A 23,869-nucleotide genomic window follows, 5' to 3' on the forward strand; every position below is an offset into this window, starting at 1 on the left:
AAAAATATAGTTAGAAGAAGAAAAAGAAGTATTTATATTTGAAATGTGTTCCTACTTCACCAATTGAGGGTTGAATAGGGTAAGGATGCAAAAGTAGAAGAAGTTAATGAAGAAAAGAGAAGAAAAAGTAAAAGGAGGTTAAGAAAAATGGAGAAAAAGAATAAGATGGAAGAGGTGAAAGAGTGGAAAATGATGGCTTAATAGTTAAACATGATTGATTGAAGAGAAAAAGAAAAGAAAAGAAAAGAAAAGGAAAAAGGAGTTTAAACAAGGTGGATCCGTCTCTTGGCAAATGCTCCAATTGGACAAAGGGAGGGTGGAATCAAAGGCGTGACCCAAACCTTCCCCTTCATTTCCCTCTGTGCTCCTTGCAACGCATCATTCCGCTGCACCATCACACACCAGATCGCTCCTCCTTCTCCTTTCTCCAATTCCAACCATGAACGATTTCGATGGTCTCTTCACCTCCGATTTTGGCCTCAAACCTCAGGGCAAATCCGCGCCAATGGCTCCTCCCTCCAAGGGATCTTCCAACGCTGACCCTCTCAACTTCGATTTCGGATCATCGCGATCCGCCTCCACCTTCGACGATCTCCTCGCCGGAGCCGGATCCGACACTCGCCGCGCCGATTCCCCCTTCGATTTGGACTCCATGTACGGCGGACCTCCCGCCCGGTCTACCAGCTCGCCGCCGCCGGTCTACGACAAGCCTGTCTATGACGACGACATTTTCGACGGCGTGCCGGGGATGAAGACCACCTCTAAGGTTAGATTCGATGATGTTTTCGCCACCACAGAGAGCGGTGGCTCCGCAGCCGCGTTCGACGATATTTTTGGCGGGTTTGGGAAGGAACCGAAGAGTTCTGGTGGGAAGAGATCGGAGAAGGATGCTAAAGGTGCTTCGGATTTCGATGATTTGCTTGCTGGATTCGGACACAGTAGGGCACCATCTAGTGGAAGGTATATGCATATGTGTGTCTGTGAGTTGGTAACTAGGGTTCTTTTGCAATTGGCATTGCCCAGTGTGGTATTCATGGTTTTGACCTTTTACTTAATGCGCAAGGAAGTAGTGTGCGGGTGCGTTTTTTTGTTCTTTATCATGCGCAGTTGTCAGAGAGAGCTGGAATTTAGTGTTCTATGGGGAAAGTTGTTCCGTTTTTAATCTGGAAACATCAGTGAGAAATGTGAAAATGACTCTGTTGAACTGAAAAATTCCGTAAAGGCTAGTATGGGTTGTAAACTATAGCGCTTTAAGGTTTCATCTAGAAACTCTGTAATCAGAGATAGGTTTGAATTTTGTATGTCTTTCTTACATTTTGTTTAGAAGATAATATAGCTTATTATAAACATTAATTAGGGACGATCTTCATTAAAGAATGGGATGATTCTATAGCACTAAATGGTTTAATAACTGGGTTTAAATTTGCATTGAAAAAACAAATAATTGGCAATAATCTTCCTGAAATTTGATTTGTCTGGGTCTATACAGGATTATGTAGTGACTAAATTTCTCCTTGGAGATCTTCATAGCTTTCTTCTGTTCTCAGTCCCATTGAATATAAAGTTTATCTCCACTGTATGGTGAACATGCTGGGAAGTATTATCTATCCACAGGATATTGTTCGAATTAAATAAAGAATCAGTCCCCCTTTATCCTCTAGAGTCATCAATGGTTTGTTGTTTGAATTTTGAACTTGGCCCTTCTCAAAATTGATTTTAGTTGTTTAGATCTATTCTCTATAGAACTGACTAGAAGGTGGAGGTGGTGATGCTGTTTTGGTTAGGGGGGGAGGTTGCCTTTTGCTCTCTGCTGTCTTCCTCTAAGTATTTCATCTGTTAATTTAGGTGCAAACTGTTTTTGGTAGTAAAGATTTGATTGATTCCGTACACACAATATTAAATTATTTGTTGTTCATGAGATATCAGTCTATTATTTGTTGTTCATGAGATATCAGTCTATTTGGTAATCTGTCTGATTGACGTTTAAGCATGCATATCACAGTTTGAAGTAAAAGGTTAGTAACTTTTGTTATACTTTTCTTTAGTTTTGTGACTGAACAAACTCAAGGGATTTTCAAAGATGAATAACGAGGTGATTTCATTAGTGGGTATTTATTATTTGTGTATTGGCAGTATGGAACTCCCAAATTGGGTCAACTTAAGTTACAGATGCACTTTGTAATTCGAGAGTTTGAGTAATCATCAAATCTTAAAACTAAAATGCTTTGAGAGTTTGAGAATGTCATGCATCCTGTGGAGTTTAAGTTTAGCATTTTGTTTGTAGATCAAAGGTTATCCTTGCATTGGAAATAACTTGTGAGGTTCCAGGTGATATATGTTGTTCATTTGTATTTCTACAAAGGGAGTTTTTCTTTTTATCTGGTTGCTGATGTGTAGCAGCTCTACCATGATGAAAGAAAATTAAGTTACTCTTGTCCTGAGGATGCTTTGTTTACTAGGAGCTAGGAGTTGAAAGTCTTAAAATTTTGTTGTTGCTAAGCGTTTCATCTGGTTAGGCAGAATGGAAAGTAAGAGAATGTGAGCAAGGTAGTTAGTATAGTATGATTTTGCGATACAATGTCAGACATGAGGTTGGTGATACAAATCGTTTTTGTGCCTGTATCGTACTGGGATGATGAATTGTATGGTTCTTGCAATACAGGTTAAAAACCCTTGTTTTCCCAAGGGCTTTTTGGCTCGTGCCTGGCAGTTGTGGCTTTTGTAAAAATACCAAAAATGCAAAAATGGCTGCCAGAGCTGGCAAAACCGTGCTGCACTCATAGTAGTTAATTGCACACAACACAATAGTGGCACTAATGCAAATCATTGCATTGCGGCATCCTGCCCACTCCAAGGGTCATCACTTCGCACCTAGCCAGCCTTCTTGTGGCCAAAATTGCGAAGTGATGCCATATTGCAAATCTACAGCCTGTGTTGATTGTTCTGCCACCCACATGGTTGTGCTTGTTGCTAGTGGGCCAGAGAAGTACGATGCATTTACAACCCTAACTCTAAATGAAATTGTAATGTGTTTTTTTTGTCTTTGGTTTTTTCTGTTAGTTCCATGACCAGACAAATCTTGTTTGGATTTGGACAGTTAGTTAGTTTAACCATTGCTGTTTGGAGGGTTAGCTTTAGCTATTGGGCCCTTGTAATAGAGGTTCAAGAAATTAAAATAAACGGTCTTAGTTATTGATAGTGAATTTATGCCTTTGTATGTCTTTTATGTATACATATATTAATATTAATGTTATCTTGAATCTTACAATTTGATTTGCAATTCAGAAAATGTGCATTAATTCATGATTTGCATCTTGATTCAACTACCATGATTGTGAATAGTGGAAGGAGGAATCCAATTCCACTACAATTATTACTATTTAATACTACTACTACTACTACTACAACTAACAAAAGCTTTTAGCCACTATTATAATTATATGGATTTGATGTGGTAGAACCATGGAAGGAAAGTAGAGGGATCCATTCTTGGGAACCAATTTTATGTTGACTCCTTGGTTCCTGTGAAATTGGACAGACTGAGGGAAAACAAACAGATTATAATTTGACTTTGTGAACATACGCTTTTTATGTGCATAAAATTAAGCGAAGTAAAATGTGGTTGATCCTTAGAAGGAAAGTAGAGGGGATGGTCCATTCATGGGACCAAACTTTACATTGACAGACAAACTATTATTTTATATGCTGGTTCATGCATCACATTTTTTTGTTGGAGATAAATTTGTATTTGTTTTAATTTCTGTTTGTAGTTTACGCATAAAATACCCCATGTGATGGATCAGTGTTGTTAAATAACGGCTATAGCAGAACTATTGCATTTCTGAATTTCTTGGATCCGCAATTGTAACTTTGTCCACTGGCTGCCAATGCCATGCATGTTGTTACTCCAACGTTCTTCCTGCATCTTTATCATCTTTCATGAGTCTCCATTCAATTGAACTGTTATATATTATGTTAATTTATGCATTTTACTTTTATTTGCACACAGCTTAATTTTTCATAAATATATAATTGCTTTGCAATTTCTGCTATTTGGCCACAGTTTTATCTTCTGTATGGTGTATCGAATTATTGACTTTCGGCCTTTTCTGCAACCTGCAATTGATAACACTGCTATGAAAATACACGATGATTGGAATTTTGAATATGAAAGGACACAAGGTGTATGCAGCTAGGAACTAAATCTTGTCATGTCTTTCTGTCTTGTATTTTATTTTATCAATGATAAATGTGTTTTTAAAAGTGGTAGTGGTTATGAATGTGAGTAACATGGATAAACCAAGTAACATGAAGGAGAATAATATGTCATCAAATATCAAAGATATGTTTATAATCTCTTTTGAGGAGAGTCTGTTAAAAAGTTCTTTGTTCCTTTTCTGAAATAAGTCTATATCAAAATCAAAATGTGGTCTATGAACGTTGTGTTTTCTAATTTCTGTGAATCTCCAATTAAATGAATCCGTTTCATAAACTTATCTAAACTTATTTTTGTTAATGGAATGAACAGCATCATAGTTGTCTATACTTATCTTTGATGTCTGAGTCTTTGATATTGTTTATTTGGTCAATGGTTGATGTATCATAATGTTTTCTATATATTATTATTATTAACAGGCACACTCCTGATACCACTTTCTCCTCAGAACCTACTGCTAGCGCATCTAAAACAACCTCCACCATGGCAGAGGATCCTTTCAAAGTATTTGAATCAGCTTCAGCACCAGGGGATTCATCCACAGGCCACTTTATGGACCCATTGGAAGAAATTAATAAATTTAGTAGTTCTGGAAGTACAAAAAATGATAGTTCTTCAACTCCAAATGGCATTGTGCATGAAGATATTGATCCATTTGATGGTCTTGGAAAATCTGTACCTGCTTTCTCATCAGAGAGAAATAGCATGAAGGGTAGCAGTTCCCCAAGTTGGACTGGAGATAAAGAACCAGTTGACAAGATATCTGGGAGGAGTCCTGAGAGAGACACAAAAAGCAAGACTCCTGTTGAAAATGACAGGGAATTTCCACAGGCCCCATTTCATATGCCTACCTATTCTTCTGATTCTGATAAACCAGTTGGCAAAAGGTCTACTTCCCCTCCATATAATAATGTTGATTTTAGACAAGCCAATATTCAGGAAGATATGTCTCCGAAGTATGAAGATAAATTGGAACCAAGTGAAGATATATGGCTGACAGTATCAGAGATTCCTCTTTTTACACAACCAACTACTGCTCCACCACCTTCAAGACCTCCTCCTCCACGGCCAGTGCATATTCCCAAGTCAGGATCAACTTCCTCAGTGTCTGCCAATGCTAGGAAGAAGGATAATGATTTTTCTTCTTTTCCTAGTTCCACACGATTTTCTCAGGGTCCTAAGTCTGCTCCAGCTGCTGGAAGGGTACCCACTTCACCTCAGTTTGATGAACTTGATGATTTTGCCATGGGCAGAAGTCGTGGTAATGATAATGAGGGTGGAAATGGTCTTCCTGATGAAGAATTAGAGATGAACTCTGCTGCTGCAGCTATGAAGGAGGCAATGGATAGAGCTGAAGCTAAGTTTAGGCATGCAAAGGAAGTTAGGGAGAGAGAGTATTCAAAGGCTGCTAGAAGCAAAGAAGCTGTGCAAATGGAAAGAGATGAGAGAACTGTGCTTGAGGAGAGAGAAAAACAGGAAAGGTTAGACCGGGAACGGCAGCAAAAGGAGAGGGATGAAAAGGAGCAAAGAAGAGTTATGAAAGAAAGAGAGGAGAAAGAAAGAGAACAACAACGACTGGAAAGGGAAAAGGCAAGACAAGCAGTAGAACGAGCTACTAGAGAAGCACGAGAAAGAGCGGCTGCTGATGCTCGCCAAAGAGCTGAGAGGGCTGCTGTAGATAAAGCTAATGCTGAAGCTCGAGGACGTGCTGAAAGGGCTGCAGTGCAAAGGGCACAAGCAGAAGCTCGAGAAAGGGCTGCTGCATGGGCGAAAGAAAAAGCCGAAAAGGCTGCTGCTGAGGCAAAGGAGAGGGAAGCACAAGAAAGAGCTACATCTGCAAGGGCTGAAGCCGAAGCACGAGTTAAAACAGAACGTGCCAGTGTAGAAAGGGCTGCTGCTGAGGCGCGCGAAAGGGCTGCTGCTGAGGCGCGCGAAAGGGCTGCAGCTGCTGCAAGGATGAGCCAACAAAAGAATGAAAATGATCTTGAATCCTTCTTTGGCATGGGTCGAGCTAGCAGTGCCCCAAGGCCTCCTAGGGCTAACTCTTCAGTGAGAACCCTCTCTTTAATCTATAGTTCTATACTAGCATATAATGGCCAAAACTTGGCATTTTGTGTATTCCCATCTTGCAAAATTTACCCTGTAAAAAAACAAGTTTTAGTTAGTGGGTACTTATTTTCACTCTTTCCTTTTTAATTCTAAACAAATATCATTTTTTGAATGAAAAGTGGATTGTTATGCAGTCTTTTATAAATTTAAAGCTCTTTAAACTAAATTAAAAAGGCAAGACCGACATGCATGTTAAGACTAGATTGATTTTATTTGAAAGTTTATAGCTAATTTTCTGAACCTGGATGTTTTCAGGACTCTGTATTTGAATCCCAATTTCAGTCAGATGCAACAAGGAAATCTACTAGTACATCTACTAGTATGAAAAAAGCATCATCATCCACTAATATTGTTGATGATCTTTCCTCAATTTTTGGAGGTAGTTCAGCATTCTCAATATAATTTTGCAGTAGTGGTTAGCATGTTAGTCTCAATTGCTTATTTGTTTCTTTTCTTTTCCATTTCCTTTTATGGTTTGAAGCTGCTCCATCATCCGGAGAGTTCCAAGATGTTGAAGGGGAAAGTGAAGACAGGCGACGAGCCAGGTTGGAGCGCCACCAGAGGACTCAGGAGCGTGCTGTATGTATTATTGCATTTCTGTAGTTGTCTACTTAATTTGATTACTTTGTTTTCTTTTTGAACCAACTTGAAATTAGATTTGTGGATGTCTCAAATGTATCTTTCTGTACAAAATTGTTTGAACTTGTTTTGTTTATACCTTTTCCATTTTATTCTAGGCAAAAGCATTGGCTGAGAAGAATCAGAGAGACATGCAAACTCAAAGAGAACAAGCTGAGAGAAATGTAAGTTGTCTTTTTTATTCTTTTGATTTTGTATGTGAGTGGGTTTCTTTCATATTCTTGCATAAGCTAGATTCTATTTTTTCTCCTTCACCCTTGTTCTGGCCAAAACTCTGTTTTGTGAAAATTGCTAGTAAAAGTTTGCATTTTTCTAATATCCTTTAATTTTGTTATCTAATTTCTGTGCACTGATTTCAGAGGCTTGGTGAAACACTGGATTTTGAAATTAAGCGCTGGGCTGCGGGAAAAGAGGCGAATTTACGAGCTTTGCTATCCACCTTACAATATGTATGCACATCTAGTGCACACACTTTGGATAATATCTCTGATTTTTTCTATCCATACCCATGTGGTGCTTGGAAATATGCATTAAATTACTTCATGATGTCTTCTCTTTGAATTCTTTGGTTCAAATTTTAGTGTATTGCATGGTAGGATTTTGTGTTTTGGCATATTTTTTCTCAGATCATCAATCTACGACCCTACGGCTAGATGTGATGGTGTGCTAATTCTAACACTGTACCCCTACTGATTGTATGGGTTTGAATTGCTATTCATTGGGTTCAACCACCATACATACAATAGATATTATCCATAGGAGCAATTTCTGATCAGGTATTTGCTAGAAGACATGTCCTTAGGAAGCAAGTTTGGTTTTGAAAAGATTGTTAGGATATATTCATTGTTCAATTGCAAACAATCCAGCAGATTCCCGAGGAAAGCAGAGTAAAAGGGACTTGTTTTCCATTATTATTTATACACACTGAACAGTCCATGCATTTGAATTTTGAAGCAGTCCCTTAACATTTTTGGTGTTATTGTTTTTGTTACAGGGTTGTATCAATTATATTAACTTGCTTCCTTCATGAATGATGATCAGGTACTGTGGCCTGAATGTGGTTGGCAGCCAGTTTCTTTGACTGATTTGATCACAGCTGCCGCCGTTAAAAAAGCCTACAGGAAAGCAACGTTGTGTATCCATCCTGATAAAGTTCAGCAGAAGGGTGCCAATCTACAGCAGAAATATGTTGCAGAGAAGGTGTTTGATCTACTCAAGGTATTTTTTGGTCATTTTGTGTAACATAACATGTATATGCATTTTGTATCAACGTTTTATAAATAATATGTTTACTGTTGCCCGTGGTAATCAGTGAGTTTCTGAATGTATATTACACTACCCTTATTCTACGAAGCTTTTAGAAGTGATTCTGTGTAGCAATTTTTGGTCAAAATTCTGTCTATGAGCCAAGACAGGATTTTTAACTAAGTTGGGGGACGGGTTTAACCCAAAGTGTATGTTAATAAGATCAACGAAGTCAGTTGATCTTGGGTTATTAGCTTAGCTGTTATTATTTTCTTGGAAACGCTTACAAGCTTTCCTGCATCTTCCTTTCATTTTCTTTTGTATTGGAGTTGTGACACATGCCTGCTAGCAGACAAAGTGATATACATACATATATATATATATAATTTTAATTAAATGAGCTAGAGCTAACTCTCTGAGAGCTTTATATTTAGTATTTTAGTGCACAACGTATAATATCACATTTTTATTAGCTTTATATGATCTGCATTAACATCATAACTGTTTATCGAGGATTTAAGATTTTGGTAAAGCTGTGTAAACTGCTCACCATTATGTTTGTGTACTAAACCAACAAAAACTTACAGTTATGATTTATAAAGCATCTGTTTGGCAAAACTAGCTGATAAGCTAATGTTTAACTTATAAACTACTGTTTTTAACTGATAAGCTAGTTGCTAGGCTATAAGTTCCTAGCTTATAAGTTATGAGTTCATTAGGTAGCTTATTAACTTTTAAGTGTTTGGTAAAATTACCTGATAAGCTAGTTGGTAAATGTAAAATGTCTTAAAAGTACATAACTACATATGTTTCTGTGTAACTAAATATCTGTAATTGAAAAATTAAAATAGGTAATAATAGGTAAAATAAAATAAAGATAATAAGGAAATATATGAAAATATAAGGGATAATAATGAAAGAAAATTAAATAAGCTAAAAGTTAGAAAGAATTTAGCTGAAGTAGCTTATGGCTTATAAGCTAGAAGTTCCTAAAATAAGTTACTTTGATGTATTTACCAAACACTTTTGTGTTGGTCAAACTAGCTTATAAGCTAGTCAAATAAGTTAGTAGTTGGCTTATTGGTTTTACCAAACACACTCAAAATACTTCAGTACCACCTTGCATAATTTTCAAGCTACCGCCTGCTGGTCCAATGAACAAAGTGTTGCCATAGATAGCTTTGAAGAGGCTGGACAACTAGATGATATTGGTTATGATCCTGTGGCTGGTTGAATTTATCAAGCAGGGTTGTGTTATAGTTAAAAGGAAAACGTGTTGTGTTGTGTGTATTTTAGTCTGGTGGTTATACATAATTTATTCATTACGCCAAAATTTTAGGTAGCTGCAGTTAGTGGTCAGTAGTTTGCTGTTTCTTCGTAAATATTCCCCCCTCCTTTTCTTTTTAATAAATATATGACATGTACGGGGGTTTGTGTGAAGACTCGTTTATATTTTTGCTAAGTCCAGAATAACAGCCTTCATTTTTCCTGAATGTTTAATCGTTTATTACAGGAAGCCTGGAATAAATTCAATTCTGAGGAGCTTTTCTAGTCTTTTGATGAATTCATCCAATTGAAGGTAACTGTTCAACGATTCTGTTCAGAGAGGACCAAGGCCCCATTTCATCTACCTCCCTCCCTAATAGCATATTTGTTTTGATTGAAGTTATGATGCGTTGATGTTTAAATACTGCTTCCTTATCTGGCGTCTCAAGTCTTCTTGGGTCTAATTGATGTTCTTCCAGGGGGTCCTTTGGTTTCTTCAAATGTTAATTAATGTAGCATGTTTTGTTGATGTAAAATATTTTTTTGTGCTATCAATTTCATTATTCATTATCCCTGCCTAATGAGGGCTCATGAGTGATCCTTTTTTCCGGGTTCAAGGGAGGATCCACCCCGAAATGGGTCCTAGGAAGCCCTCCTTTTATACTTGTGGTATATATAGTACGATGTCTTGAATACATATACCATGGATTGACACCAAAAGCTGCGATTATTACATGGATCTTCGCACAAGCTTCTGCATTTTATACATTCAAATTTGTTTGTCATCAGCTGTGTTCGGTTGAGCTTGTTCAACATTTTTGTTTGCTGGGACAGCAAAGTCTTTAGTCCACTGATGAAAAACTTCTGTACGTTTTTCATTTTCTCTGGAAATTTCTGTATATTCAACTTTGTTTCTATGTACATATTGTGGGTGGTGTAAATAAGGCATGTCACCTCTTGAAAATTTCGACTTAGTTTGTATGAATATGTCTTCAAGTTTGATTCATTTAGTTAAAATAATTAAATTAGGGGTTAGTAAGGCTTCTACAGGGTTTTTATAATGATGTTAAATCTTAACTTAGTTAAAGGAAGTCAAATATAAAGCCGAGTCAGGTTTCGTTTAGAAGATATTGTGGTTTGATTACTATTTTTTCTTACCAAATCTTTTCTTTGAAACATTCTTAAATTTGTTAAGTATTTAATGAATATCTGGATACAAAAGGAGTAAATAAAAATAGCAAGCGAAAAAAAGCATTAAAATTGCATTCATTTTCGAAACGTAGACTCGGGAAAAGTTATATTACCTGTTGCAGTTAAAAAATGAAAATGGCTTGGGGAGTGCTAAACCTCGAAAAACATGCATAATATTGAGGAAGGTAGGTAGTCCTTGTTTGGACACATAGATATAAGTGATTCTAGGAAACTCCTGACTTTGATTTTTCTAAACAAGGAGAGGCTTAGAGTAATCCAATTGATCTAATAGAAAATGTTGCATACAAACCAGAACCATAGCTAGCATGTCACTTCAGTTTCTTACATCCAGAAGAAGGCGACAGATGAAGTAATAATTTGTGTGGAATGGTTTATATTTCTCAAGGTCAAGCAAGACACCTGCCACTGAGCCAACAACAGGTAATATTTTGAGGCCAATCCATCTGTTACTCCATTTTGGGATCTTCTGTGAAACATACATCTCCACAGGAAAGTACACAGTTAGGGGCCAAAATCCCAATGGCCACTCCCACGAGGTGAATTACTATGGCAGCATTTGCAGTGTCTACGAGCCAATATGGGTTATAGAAATCACACCAGCTAGCAGATTCCCAGGTGCGCCATCTCCAAAAGCAGCATACCCCATGCAGCCATACAGCATGTAAAATGTGTGGTCACTACAACACTTATCAACGTGGCCTTCTTCATGGTTTTTGCTTCAAAAGGTGTAGATTTTACTAAATGATAAGCATTCTTTTTTAAGGTTAAACTATTCAATTCTGTCTCTATAATTGGCATTAAGTTTTAACAAAATTATAAATTTTAGTTTGTACATTGCATATAAGTTAAGTTTTTAGTGCCTAATGAGAACATCAACGAATTCTTTTAAGTTATAAAATATTACCAAAACTTTCCTATGGTGATAAACTGTCACAAAAAAGTTGGAGATTAACACTTCAAAAATTATATTTTGACACTCTTTATCCAATAAACATTCACTTTGAAAAAATTATTTTTAATAATAAAATAATATATTAATAATTTAATTTAAAAAATAAAAATATAATTATTTGTGAAATGATTTTTTTTATCACAAGTGTTTAAAATATCAATTTATATGTCTCATTTAACTCTTCTCTTCATAAAGTTGTGATGAGATAAGCACCAAATAGCTAGCCACAGCTCAAAAGGGACTAAAGTGTTGGCCTTTCAATCATTTTTCTTCTATATATCATAAATTGGCCACAGATATGATATCATAAATTCCTCCAATAATGAGATTTTTATGTTGCAGAATATATCTTATACATACACAAATATAGAAGAATATGATTAGTCAAAAGATCATGCGGAATATTTAGTAGTTATTTAATAAAATATATGAAGATTATGAAAGATTAAGTTTTCAAATTGTAATGCTAACACTGTCTGCAGAGAACAACAGTTATTAAGATATCCACAAATATATATAACAAGTTAATAGGATATATATACTCATCCATGCAATGCTTATGTAATTTGATTATTTATAGTTGTTTAATTTCTCCTCAAATAGAATATTAACAGGATTAATGCACATAAAAAATGTTAATTTTAACTAAATTCCAATTTGGAAGTATTTGGGTGGTAGCAAGAACACTTAATTAATTCATATTTTATATCTCCTCTTTTTAGTACAAAGGTGATTTTCCTTATATATGTCCATGTGGATGTGGATGTGAAAGAATTGTTCGTACACACACACATATATATATATATATATATATATATATATATATATATATATATATATATATATATATATTATACCAATCTTAGCATATTATTTCTTGGTTTCAGTAGTGTCTATACTTGAGTGACGTACGCAGCAAGCATTATCTGGATTTCCATCTCAGAATGTATTCCTTTCAAATAATACAATATCAATTATCATTTTTTTAATATCGATTTGTTTAAATTTAAGTTATAAAATTATTTATAAGTCTTCGAAATATTTCATTTCAATAGTTTATTATATTCAGTTTACGGTAGGCTAAATTGTAATTTTGATATCCCTATTAAAAACCTTACAACTTTAGTTAATTCTCAAAAGTTATTTTATGAACAAAATTCACAGTATTGTGTACGGCTAGTGTTGCGCAATCAATTTGTATATAGTCTTCGAATACTCAATGTATTTTATGAAATTATTTGTTACTCATGCTCATAAAGTAAATGAGACTATAATTAGATATGAACAAGTTGAATGAAGAGGTATGATGATGTTAACAGAAAGCATAGTAAAATGTGTTTGGAGAGAAACATAGTTAATGTGACTTCTTATTATCCGGTGGATGAGATACATTGTTGATGATATATTGTTGATCTTCCATTACCTTGGCATAAACCTCTCCTCTTTCTTGGAAGTATTTCATAAAAGCCCTTGGTAAGAAGCTTGGTATCAAGAAGCCAAAGAGATTGATGGAGAAATAAAGCAGATTAGCCACAGACAAAACCCTCCCAAACCAAAACCACGCCTTCTCCTGTTTAAGGTCTGCATTTCTGACCAAACTCTGGTTCAGCCACGCATCAGATACCCAATCAATGTCCACAAAGATCCTCCTCGCACTGTACATTAAGGGCACCATGGCCCTAACGGGTGGTGAGAACAGTGAAAAGCTACTTATCACGTTCTCAGTTAGTATCTGAAACGAGAGCAAGAACAGGTGTGGGCTCGAGGCCTGCACCGCGTGCTTGTCTCCTCTCCCAAACCCACCAAGCACATAGGCCAGGGGCAGGAACAGGCCCACCACGGTGCCCACAACCACGTACACTCGGAAAAGCCCACTTGCATGGAAGATAGGGCCCGGCCCAGATCCGTGTGAGGGAAATGCGAAACGAGCGAGTAAGATTAGGTAGATGGATATGAGGGCCGAATAGGCTAGGTCAAGAAGAGGGACAAGACCAGTGGCTGAGAAAACGAAGACGAATGCGACTAGCTGAAGCTCTATCAAACGCAATGAACCCATAAAGCTGATGCTTCCCTGTTCCTCTGGACCACACACCGCTAATGAAACACCTGACATGGCATTTCCTTCACTTAAGCTTCTTTCGATGAGTTGAGACTTTATTGACGATGGAGATAGCAGAAATTGTTAAAAATGACTTCAATCTACTAACGTGTCAACTTGCATGGGACACACTTGTTGCGCTGCACTTGCCCCTTTTCAGTTAACTTCACTATCTTCATTTTGTCTAGGAAACTAGCATCTTACATTTTTTAAATTTCTATTTCATTTTCACTTTTTTATAATATATTGAAAATTCTTTATTAGTAGAAATAAAAACCTTATAAACTAATTTTATAAACTAATTTTATAAGATTGAATTAAAAGGAAGTGGTCGAATAGTAACTCATTATCAAAAGATTTTAGTAAAAGTGTTCAACATTCTAACTTTATCCTTAAATGTTAAATAGAAAAAAGGAATTTGTAATTGAATAGTATTTCTTTAAAGTAATTTTAATAATTCTCTTAATTTTTAAAAAAAGGTGGAAAATTTGTGACAATGAAAAGTTGGGCTGAATTGGACTAACCTACAGACATTTTTGCAGCCCACTCAAGATAAAGTGATCCTTCTTCTCCAAATGCTTTTTCCACGTTTTGATATTCATTCTCAATCTATTTTTCATGTTTACGATTTAATGAAAGAAAACAAAATGAGGTATCACCTACACTAAATTATTGGTTGAATAAAAGTGCATTTACAGGAATCATACCTGCGACAGTATAGTTGGGCCTCTTTCATAAGCATATTATAGTATATTCCAAAATATTAATCCAAATACTGAAATATTAATTTTCATTTTAGAATCTCGTTTGAAAATATATTTTTCTTAAATGTTGGTAATATATGTAATTTATGAGGTTTTTAAAATTTAAAAGAAATGTAAAGTATTAAGAAGGTTCGTAGAAGGTGGGAAAGTTACTAGAAAACAAAATGTTAATTTGTCTTGGACCACATCTTCATTGGAATATGCCTTTATTTACTTTTAAACAAATACTATATTTTATTGGACCACTAAAGAGACGGCGGCGAACATATATGATCATTATGTTTTCAGAAACAAAACGTTTTCAGAAACAAAACTTGGTGCTCAAGTTTACACCTCAATCTCATCAAACCAAATTTCAAACTCACAAACAGCCACCAATCTTTTTAGTTATTCCTTATTTTAAGTCAACAGTTAGTCAGTAAATTCATATCTACATCCAGTAGTGTTCACACTCACTCTACACACAATTGCTTTTAATAAACTACAACATTTTTTTTATAGACGTCAACTATCTTCTACAAAATATTCTTATTATTTTAACATATTCCTTCAAAAAGTATAAAGTTTAAATAAAAAATAAAAAATTACTTTTTGTGTAAAAAAGATATTTATTTTTATTATTTAATAAGTATTTAAATCAATTGGGCTTACGATTTAAAAAAATAGAATTGGTTTTGAGTGATATTGTACTCAATTTAATATTATAAGATATTATTGTTGAATATGGGAAGCAGAGGAGATAAAAGTGAAAGGTGGGAGGGAGGAATGGATTGTGGATGGATCCAAGGTGGAAAGTTGAAAAAAAAAGGAAGAGGACAAGAAGTTGAAGAAAAAGGTTTGAATTGAATCCGAAGGGCCAAAAGATGAAAATGATTGGTAACATAGACCAATTAATTGTGGACTGACTAGTCTTCATGAATCTATTACGAGGTAACATCCTGGTAGCTTCCCCTTTAGACCAACGTCCTTATCCACTACCCTCACCAACCACATCAATTTCACATTCTTTTTTTACTCTTTCTCAATCCCTTTCTTCTTGCTAAATTCAAAAATATATTCCATGCAACTCTCAATATAACTATTTACCCAATGTTTTTTTACCTCGTTCCATTTATCAACCAGTGCTACAACATCCCCAATAACTTTTGTTGTGTTTTTTTTTTTACTGAAAACATTCTAGAAGAATAGTCACAACCTAAAATTCTGTGTGTGCACATTGGTGTCTTAATTGTGTGCTGCGCCACGGAAAAAGATGTCACCAACTCTTCATCAAATGTGGCGCGCACATCATAGTCAAAGCATTACTGAAGTGTGGTGCCAATATCCAACTGCAACTAACCATACACTATTATTACTTTGTAGGAGTGTGTTTCAGAAAATGTTTTTTATTATTAATAATAGTTATGAAACCTCTTTTTTTAAAGAAATTTGAAGTGGTTGATATATTAAAATACTAATCACTTTAGTGTCTAATTATCACTCAACCTGTTACCAAAGTAGTGTGCTAAACCCTCGTACTATATTATATTAATACAACACAACATAATACAAATTAAGAATGACCGAAATAAAAATAAAACATTTACAAAAAACAACAATTTCGATTATGTCATCAATAGACGACTTTTATTGTGTGGTGCAGAAGAATTATTGACGGCTGACAATTAATTTTGTCAGGTAATTAACATTATGAAGTTCCAGATTTGCTGCGCAGCCTGGATTCACATTTTACGAAAAGATTTAAAAGCTAGTTTTGGGAGAAATGATTGGAGTATTAGTGTTTGGAGCATGATCATAAACCCTTTTAGATTCAAAACATCTCATGAACTCTCCTATTTTTCTTAATAATCAATCAAATATCAAACAGCAAATTCCGATATTAGAAAGATTGGCTCATGGCCGTTGTATTTTGATTTTGTTTGAGCTGGTTTGAAGATTTTTTTTATAACATTTATAATATGTAAATATTATCTTACAAATCAATTTTTTATAATTAAATAAAATTTACTTGTTAATATAATATTAAAATTAACAGATACTATTTATCTAATTATCCATTGTTATACACAAGTATCGTAGCGTGAGAAGTGTTTGATATTAAATAATACACGTGGGAGAGAAGAGTTGGCCCCACAGGATGTCGACGAGACAAAGAGGTACCAAAAGAGTCAACGATTTGACCGAAACCGGGTGGGGCGGTGACGAAAGCAGTGACAAAATGAGGCGAAGGTGGCTCACTGAAACGCATCATCCACTCAGAATGTGCCACGTATGGAGTGCGGTGAGCTTTATAGGTTGGAAAGCAGACCAGGTTCGAAGTTTGAAGGACTTGTCTACCCTACGTACCGCCTTCCTTCCAGGCACGCGTGAAAATTAACCCTTTCTCGCTTCCTATAAAGCTTAACCTCACCTTTCTTTTCTCAAGTTTAAACTCACACACAACAACTATACTAAGGATACGAGGAACACAGTCACAAACCAGAGCAGAGAAAAACCGCGAATGCAAGGACAACTGGAATTACCACCCGGGTTTAGATTCCACCCCACTGACGATGAACTCGTGAACCACTACTTGTGTACCAAGTGTGCTGCTCACTCCATTGCTGCTCCCATCATCAAAGAAATCGATTTGTACAAGTTTGATCCATGGCAGCTTCCAGGTACCCACCTTTTTCTTGAGCATTATTCAACTAACAAAGAACTTGGACACACCCTAAAATCTACTTTGTTGTTTTCTGTGTGCAGACATGGCTCTTTACGGTGAGAAAGAGTGGTACTTTTTCTCCCCTCGAGACCGAAAATACCCAAACGGTTCACGACCGAACCGGGCGGCCGGGACCGGGTACTGGAAGGCCACCGGAGCGGATAAACCGATTGGAAAACCGAAAGCCCTTGGAATTAAGAAAGCCCTTGTGTTCTACGCGGGGAAAGCCCCGAAAGGAGTGAAGACCAATTGGATCATGCACGAATATCGCTTGGCCAACGTCGATAGATCTGCCTCCAAGAAAAACAACAATTTGAGGGTATGTCCCAATAACAGCAATCTTCAATTTTTTTTTTTTTAATTTCACTTCATGGTGATAATAACATGCGACTTGGTGAACTTTTGTAACGATTGTGTCTGTTGGGATTGCAGCTTGATGATTGGGTGCTGTGTCGAATTTACAACAAGAAAGGGAAGATTGAGAAGTACAATAATAGCGATGCTGTGGTGGATCAGAAACCGGCGAATTTACCCGAAGAGGTTTTGTTCCAGCCCGAGATGAAGCCTGACATCAAGATGTACGGCCACGATCATTTCAGGAACAGCCAATTGTACATGAACACGTCGGATTCGGTGCCGAGGTTAAATACAGACTCTAGCTGCTCGGAGCACGTGGTTTCGCCGGACGGCACCTGCGAGAAGGAGGTGCAGAGCGAGCCCAAGTGGAACGACCTCGAGTTGGGCCCGGACCTGGTTTCGGGCTTCGATTTTAATTTCATGGAGATGTCGGCAAATGACGCTTTTGCCCCTCAAACCCAATACCAAATCAACCAGCCCCCGTGGCTCGATATGTTCTCGTACCTTCCCAAGACATTTTAATTCTTTAGGGTGGGACCCGCATGAAACAAGGTTTCACATTTATTTTTAAAATTCGTTAAAAGCCAAAAAAAAAACCATTAAATCGTGCGGCCATAACTACTGCACGTGCAGTGGTGACCGTTCTCTGTGGAATTTAACTGCTATTGGTCACTAAAGTAAAATGATCTCCACTGGGTGAAGAATGAAGATCCGTTAGTTATGTTAGGAATTGTGTTAAGGTGTAAGGACCCTGTAGAAAATTCTAGCTCCAATGCTATTTCAGTTGGATTTTTTTGTATGTTTGTGATAATATTATATTATATTTTTTTAATTTTTCAGAAGCAATTGAAAATTGAAATGCAGGGTTTCATCTCATCTTCTCGAAACGAGACTTTGTCTACTTTGAAACTAAACTTGTGTTATTGTCGTCGATACTGCATCAACTTTCATTGTGTTTTACCTTTTAAATTTTACGAATGTTTATAAGTAATTACTTCGGGAATCAGAATGTTATACTAATACAACAGAACAATAAATATCCTAAGCATGATGGACCTCCGTAACATGTTCCAATATAACCAACATCTCTAGATTTTGGAACACCAACCCTGTGCCATGCATGCCTGAACTAGTTTTTTTTAATGATCAAATACTGACATCTCTAGATTTTGGAACACGGCTGCATTCTGCCGGTCCCCAACCAATTAGGTTCTTCTCATTTTCGAATACCATCACCTTGTCTTGCATGGATATGTCTGCATAAACAATAAAGAGAAGATTTGCGATGCAAGTTATATAATATATATCCATTATCCAAATGGGGAACCAGAACAAAAGAGATGGTGACAGTATAACAATCCCTACCTCCAATTAGGTTCAGTTCCTCCAAACCTATTTCAGAGCCGTTTAGAATGCCCAGACAAACATTTCCCAGGTTCTGGAAAAACGTAGGACACATCAAATACATCCATTACATGTGATAGCAGCAAAGAAGTTGAGAAACATACAAGATAGATATTGATAGGTTCGAGTGTAGAACTCACTGATATAATAAGATAAGCTTCAGGAGCGATCTCAAATTGAGCTTTAACTCTTCCACCATTGTTGAAAGTGAGTGCCACAGGCTTGAAGTATCTTCGAACTTCACGTATGCTTTTGAAAGGTCTTCTACCGTGCCAGCAGAGAGGTAAAGTCTGATCATCAGGTGCTGCTTTCAGGGGCTTTCCAGTTAAATCTTTCTTCAGCTACAGTTGGAAATTGAACAAATGGCCATATTAAGTAACCTCCCATTATTTTCTGGCACAAAAGTAGAAAATATGATAAATGCTTTCTTTTCTTTTGTGAAAAAAACTTTCCAATTGTTGCTTAAAATTGCCCTGAGGGCTTATGTTAACAAAACCTTCACTTAAAGCACTTTATTTATTTGTTTTTCTTATAATTTGAATCTTCTTGATGAAACCTGAAAGAAATAAGGACAGAGACAAATAGGGAGCAACACTGCAAACTAGACTTTTGTGCTTGATTTGGTCCGTTTGGCAGATGCATTGATACATCAATATTTACACTAGGCAAGACACCTCTCGAAAAATTTAAGGGTTGGAATATAAAGATATATGCCAAGGAAAATTACTGTAATGTAAACCTGAATTTTGATGAACATAAGAATGAATTAGGTTTATTATTTTTCCATTTTCCAATAAAACTTGCATGATCATATAGAAGAAAGGCCTCATGCCTATTGAAACACTTCAAATTGAGGAATGTAGTGAAAATCATTTAACTGACCCAAGAAAGTAATGCTTGGTAAGCACGAGAGTTGAAGTAACTATAAGAACTCCCAGTATCAAAAACAGCAGTTAGACTTCCAACCCCAGTTTTCCTCCCTCCAAAAACAAGTTCAGCTGGCCCTGCAGAGTAATGTTTGCTGACACAAAACACACAGAAGATTTAAATGAGAACCTAGAGTTATGAATCATGAGAACAAGTGGAAAAGGTAAAATGAGGATGTGACTTCTTAGATGTACTCACGGATCTACAGATGACATTGGAGTCCATGTCACTCGAGCAGAATCATATGCATTTCCAAAGAAGATATACCCTCCTCCTTGTGAACTTAAACAGTGCCCAATCACATTTCGCACCAAGCCCTGATTATTCAGCTGGGATACCAAGCTGGTCTTTCCCCTTCCAAGGCCAAGTATTCCATCTAAGGGATGGTAAGAAGAAGGAGAGAAGACTTGATCATATCCACATCTGTAGAAATGAATAGAAAAAGAGGTGCATTAGCTTACTACTAAGAATGTCTCAACAAAAATACTTGACACATTCTAATGTAAAGATGGCATGATCAACAATATTCTGAACACCCAACAATGGAGTGATTTTCTAGAACCTTTCTGGCAATGGCAATACTTAAACGAATTATCCGGAGAGAATATATTCAAATTCTCAGGATTGCTGAACTCCATAAGAAATTTGTTGGAAAATGAAAAGAAAAAAGTTTTAGTCATCCCTGAAAGAAAAATGTGTACTATGAAAAACATAACTTCTCTGTTGTTAATTATTTTTAATCACTCAATTGTTAGTAAATAGCGTTTTACATGGCACAACGTGCATGTTTGGTTCTGCATTTTAGGAAACGGAACATCCATTAACATAGGCTACAATTCCCAGCATCTGCATCAAATCCTTTTATTTGACATGATTTAGGAAAAAATTGTATGTGCGTATGTGATTGGTACAATACAAACATTTTGCTGAATATTTCATATTTTATCTGAAGGCCTTTTCTAAAAGCAAGCATGCAGAAACGCCAATATATATTAAGAGAACAATCATAGACAAAGGAAAAATGGTTGAGAGGTGGTGAAACAAAGGTTGCATAATAAACTAACCCGAGTGCCATCCGAACTTTAAGTTGGACTCTATTGGTAAAGTTAAGAAGGTAGACATCATTTAGAAGCACACCGAAGGTTGAGTACTGATCTGCATAATTAATTTCATAGTCACATTGATCAGGGTGCTCACAGTTGTAGTCATCAGAGGGCTGCAAGGATGCACAAAGGGGATCCTTGCAAGGAACAAAGTCATTGCTAGGCCTGTACAGTGGATGGGGTGTCTGGAAAAACAAGCAACAAATTCAATTCAACCAATCAAGATTACATGCGCAGTGTAATACTATAAGCAAGAATGAGCTTTTCAATCTCAAAACATTTTGAAGTCGCATTCAAAAAGGAATTAGTTAATGGGGGATTTTCTTTTCATATAGGTAGTGAAATGATGATAATACCTCAGAGCAATGGGTACAAGGGGCATCACACTGGAGCCATGTGAGGTCACTACCTGTGTCCACATCAAGAAAATAAGGCCTTGGTGGCTGACCGATATTGAGAGTAACATTATAGAACCTACAAACATTGAAATCAACGATAAAAAATGACTTATATCAGAATATCAATATCCTATAATGTTTCACTTCAATTAGAAAGGAAGCTATAGATGTCTACAGAAGACTACTTTCGCCAGGAACAAAAAACTAAAGTTGTTTTGCTATACTCATGAAAAAGTTCTGAACCAGAAAACAACATCTTATGTACCTACCCAACAGGATAAACGTTGCCATGAAGAGGGATCACAACAGAAGAGCCAGCAGGATTCAATAGCCTTGGACATGATGATGACGTGGGTTGACTTGGGAGAATTGAGCTCCTTCCACTTTTGTGTTTGTTACCAAACCAAGCCGAACAAGAAGACATGTTGAACAACACCATCATTGCAAGCACCATCTCCACTTTCCCCATCTTCATCCTCTTCTCTCTCTAGATCCAACCAATAACTTCTTTCTTTTATTATTTTGTTTATTATTTTTAAATGTATGGATGAAAGAAACTCAAGAGTGGTGGTGGGGTTAAGTTTAAATCACAAATCTCGATTCTTGTTGAAAGAGTTGGTTTTGTCCTTACCCATGAAGGATGGGATTCATGGGTATTGCTTTAACTTCAATTGTTGGTATTAGTTTATGGGAATATAAGTGACAACCTTGGATTGGGTTTGAGTTTGGGTTTGGGTTTAGGAAGGAGGAAAGAACTGAACAACCTTGGCATTGGAATTGGTAGTGGGATTGCTTCTCATGCTGTAGCTTCTAGTTCCTTTCTTCCTCATAAAGCATCAACACTGAACATAGTCTACAAAAAATATCACAACCATTTTTTAGTAAATGAAAGAAAAAATTGGAACTGGAACTGGAACTGGAAACACTGTTCCGAGTGTTTGAGACTCTTTGCTAACTTCTGGGAAACTTCTTCTTGTCTCCTTCCAACACTGCAGCCAAAAACTTTATATATTTTATTTTAAGTGGTTGAGAACATTTCTATTTTTTTTAATAACTTCTTTAACTTTTATAATTAAGCAAACATAAACTTTTAGTTTTTACATTTTAAAAATAATATCTTTTAGTTATAATATACTATTTATAATATTTTTAATCCTTATAAATTTAAACAATTTAGCTTATGCCCAAGTATTTTAGTTTTTATTGCTTAAAGTACGTACAATAATCTTATAAACAGTGTATTGTGAACACGTTTTTTTCACTCCTAAATTTTTAAACATCACTCGAATATAGTTATTTTAAATGTTAACTCTTTATATTTATTTTCTTCTTTTTTTATAATACTTATTTTAGTGTTTTATTAAATAAAGTTGATTTTATTATACTTTAAAATAGATAATCAACATAATTAATACAAATATAATGTTTATTTAATTATATTATATTATTTTTAACTAATTATATTTATATTAAAATAATTAAATAAACATCAATTTTAAAAATAATAAATATTTAATTATTATATTGACTAAATTAGATATTTAAAAAAAATTATTGATATCTAAATTAATTTTTATTATTGAGAAATAGTTTTTAAACTTTTATTAATTATCAGGTTTTAATTAAAATTTAAATAATTAATAATTAAAATTTAAATATTTAAATAAATATTATTCATTAATAATAAAAATTATTTTCAATATTAATAATATTTTTAATCTTTAAAATTATATCTAATTTAATCAATATAATAATTAATTATTTGTTTTTTTAAATTAATTTTTATTTAATATTTTCCAAAAATAATAATATAATATTAATAATTCACTAGAATTCAAAACATATAATAGTTAAAACTAAATAACATAATTAAAATAATTGATTTTAAATAATTCACTATTTATTAAAAAAAAAAATTCAACCATAATGAAAGTTTGTAATGGAAATTTAATAATAGTTGTTGATTCAATTTTCTTTAAAAATTATTAGTAACAATAATAATAGTTATAATTGTTATCGTTTCTTCGATGTACAATAGTTTCATAATTGCTATCATTTTGTTGTCATAAGATAATGATTTTTTTAATCATTGTGATTAACTTTTAACATGTTTTTTTTAAAATTTATTTTTTAGGTGCTTTTGATGACTATTCATGCAAGAATCATCATTGGAAGTAGAAAAATATGATGGATACTAATCATCATAATTTTATTCTCAATTTTTTGCTTTTCAAGACTACTTTAAATTATAGTTAATGTAAGAATCCTTATCTAAAAAAAGGCATACAACAACGATTTTTTTTATCATAACAGTTATGTTACTTTTAAGTTTAATTTTATTTGTATCATAACTGTATTTATATATCACATTATTTATTGTACTGTCACGACCCATGACGACAAGTCATGGGTTGACCAAGTCAGTCGGGTTAATCCGTAGTTAAAAGTTGTTTAGTGCAACCCTAAACAAGAACC

The 23,869-nt window shown here is 35.1% G+C and overlaps 4 protein-coding genes across 4 annotated transcripts; 2 read left to right on the forward strand and 2 right to left on the reverse strand.

Moving 5' to 3' along the window:
* The first annotated feature begins 61 nt into the window (after positions 1 to 61).
* LOC137812503 (auxilin-related protein 2) lies at positions 62 to 10,439 on the forward strand. The gene is made up of 8 exons (XM_068614505.2): positions 62 to 960; positions 4,636 to 6,265; positions 6,581 to 6,704; positions 6,807 to 6,904; positions 7,063 to 7,128; positions 7,324 to 7,413; positions 8,006 to 8,182; positions 9,723 to 10,439. Exons 1-8 carry the CDS (start codon positions 440 to 442, stop codon positions 9,759 to 9,761), a joined length of 2,745 nt encoding a protein of 914 aa, XP_068470606.2. The 5' UTR covers positions 62 to 439; the 3' UTR covers positions 9,762 to 10,439.
* Positions 10,440 to 12,990: 2,551 nt separating this feature from the next.
* Positions 12,991 to 13,868, reverse strand: LOC137809804 (uncharacterized). Its single transcript, XM_068610878.2, has one exon. It carries the CDS (start codon positions 13,750 to 13,752, stop codon positions 12,994 to 12,996), a length of 759 nt encoding a protein of 252 aa, XP_068466979.1. The 5' UTR covers positions 13,753 to 13,868; the 3' UTR covers positions 12,991 to 12,993.
* Positions 13,869 to 16,816: 2,948 nt separating this feature from the next.
* On the forward strand, positions 16,817 to 18,449 carry LOC137812505 (protein ATAF2). Its single transcript, XM_068614508.2, has 3 exons — positions 16,817 to 17,161; positions 17,247 to 17,524; positions 17,638 to 18,449. Exons 1-3 carry the CDS (start codon positions 17,002 to 17,004, stop codon positions 18,082 to 18,084), a joined length of 885 nt encoding a protein of 294 aa, XP_068470609.1. The 5' UTR covers positions 16,817 to 17,001; the 3' UTR covers positions 18,085 to 18,449.
* A 6-nt stretch (positions 18,450 to 18,455) lies between these two features.
* LOC137812504 (aspartic proteinase Asp1) lies at positions 18,456 to 22,414 on the reverse strand. Its single transcript, XM_068614507.2, has 8 exons — positions 21,664 to 22,414; positions 21,353 to 21,470; positions 20,958 to 21,181; positions 20,092 to 20,316; positions 19,849 to 19,987; positions 19,107 to 19,307; positions 18,928 to 19,000; positions 18,456 to 18,818 (listed from the first exon to the last, which is right to left on the reverse strand). Exons 1-8 carry the CDS (start codon positions 21,867 to 21,869, stop codon positions 18,709 to 18,711), a joined length of 1,296 nt encoding a protein of 431 aa, XP_068470608.1. The 5' UTR covers positions 21,870 to 22,414; the 3' UTR covers positions 18,456 to 18,708.
* Positions 22,415 to 23,869: the final 1,455 nt, after the last annotated feature.

This window comes from Phaseolus vulgaris, chromosome 2, assembly GCF_051622355.1.
Source record: "Phaseolus vulgaris cultivar YP4 chromosome 2, ASM5162235v1, whole genome shotgun sequence".
Classification (NCBI taxonomy): Eukaryota; Viridiplantae; Streptophyta; class Magnoliopsida; order Fabales; family Fabaceae; genus Phaseolus; species Phaseolus vulgaris.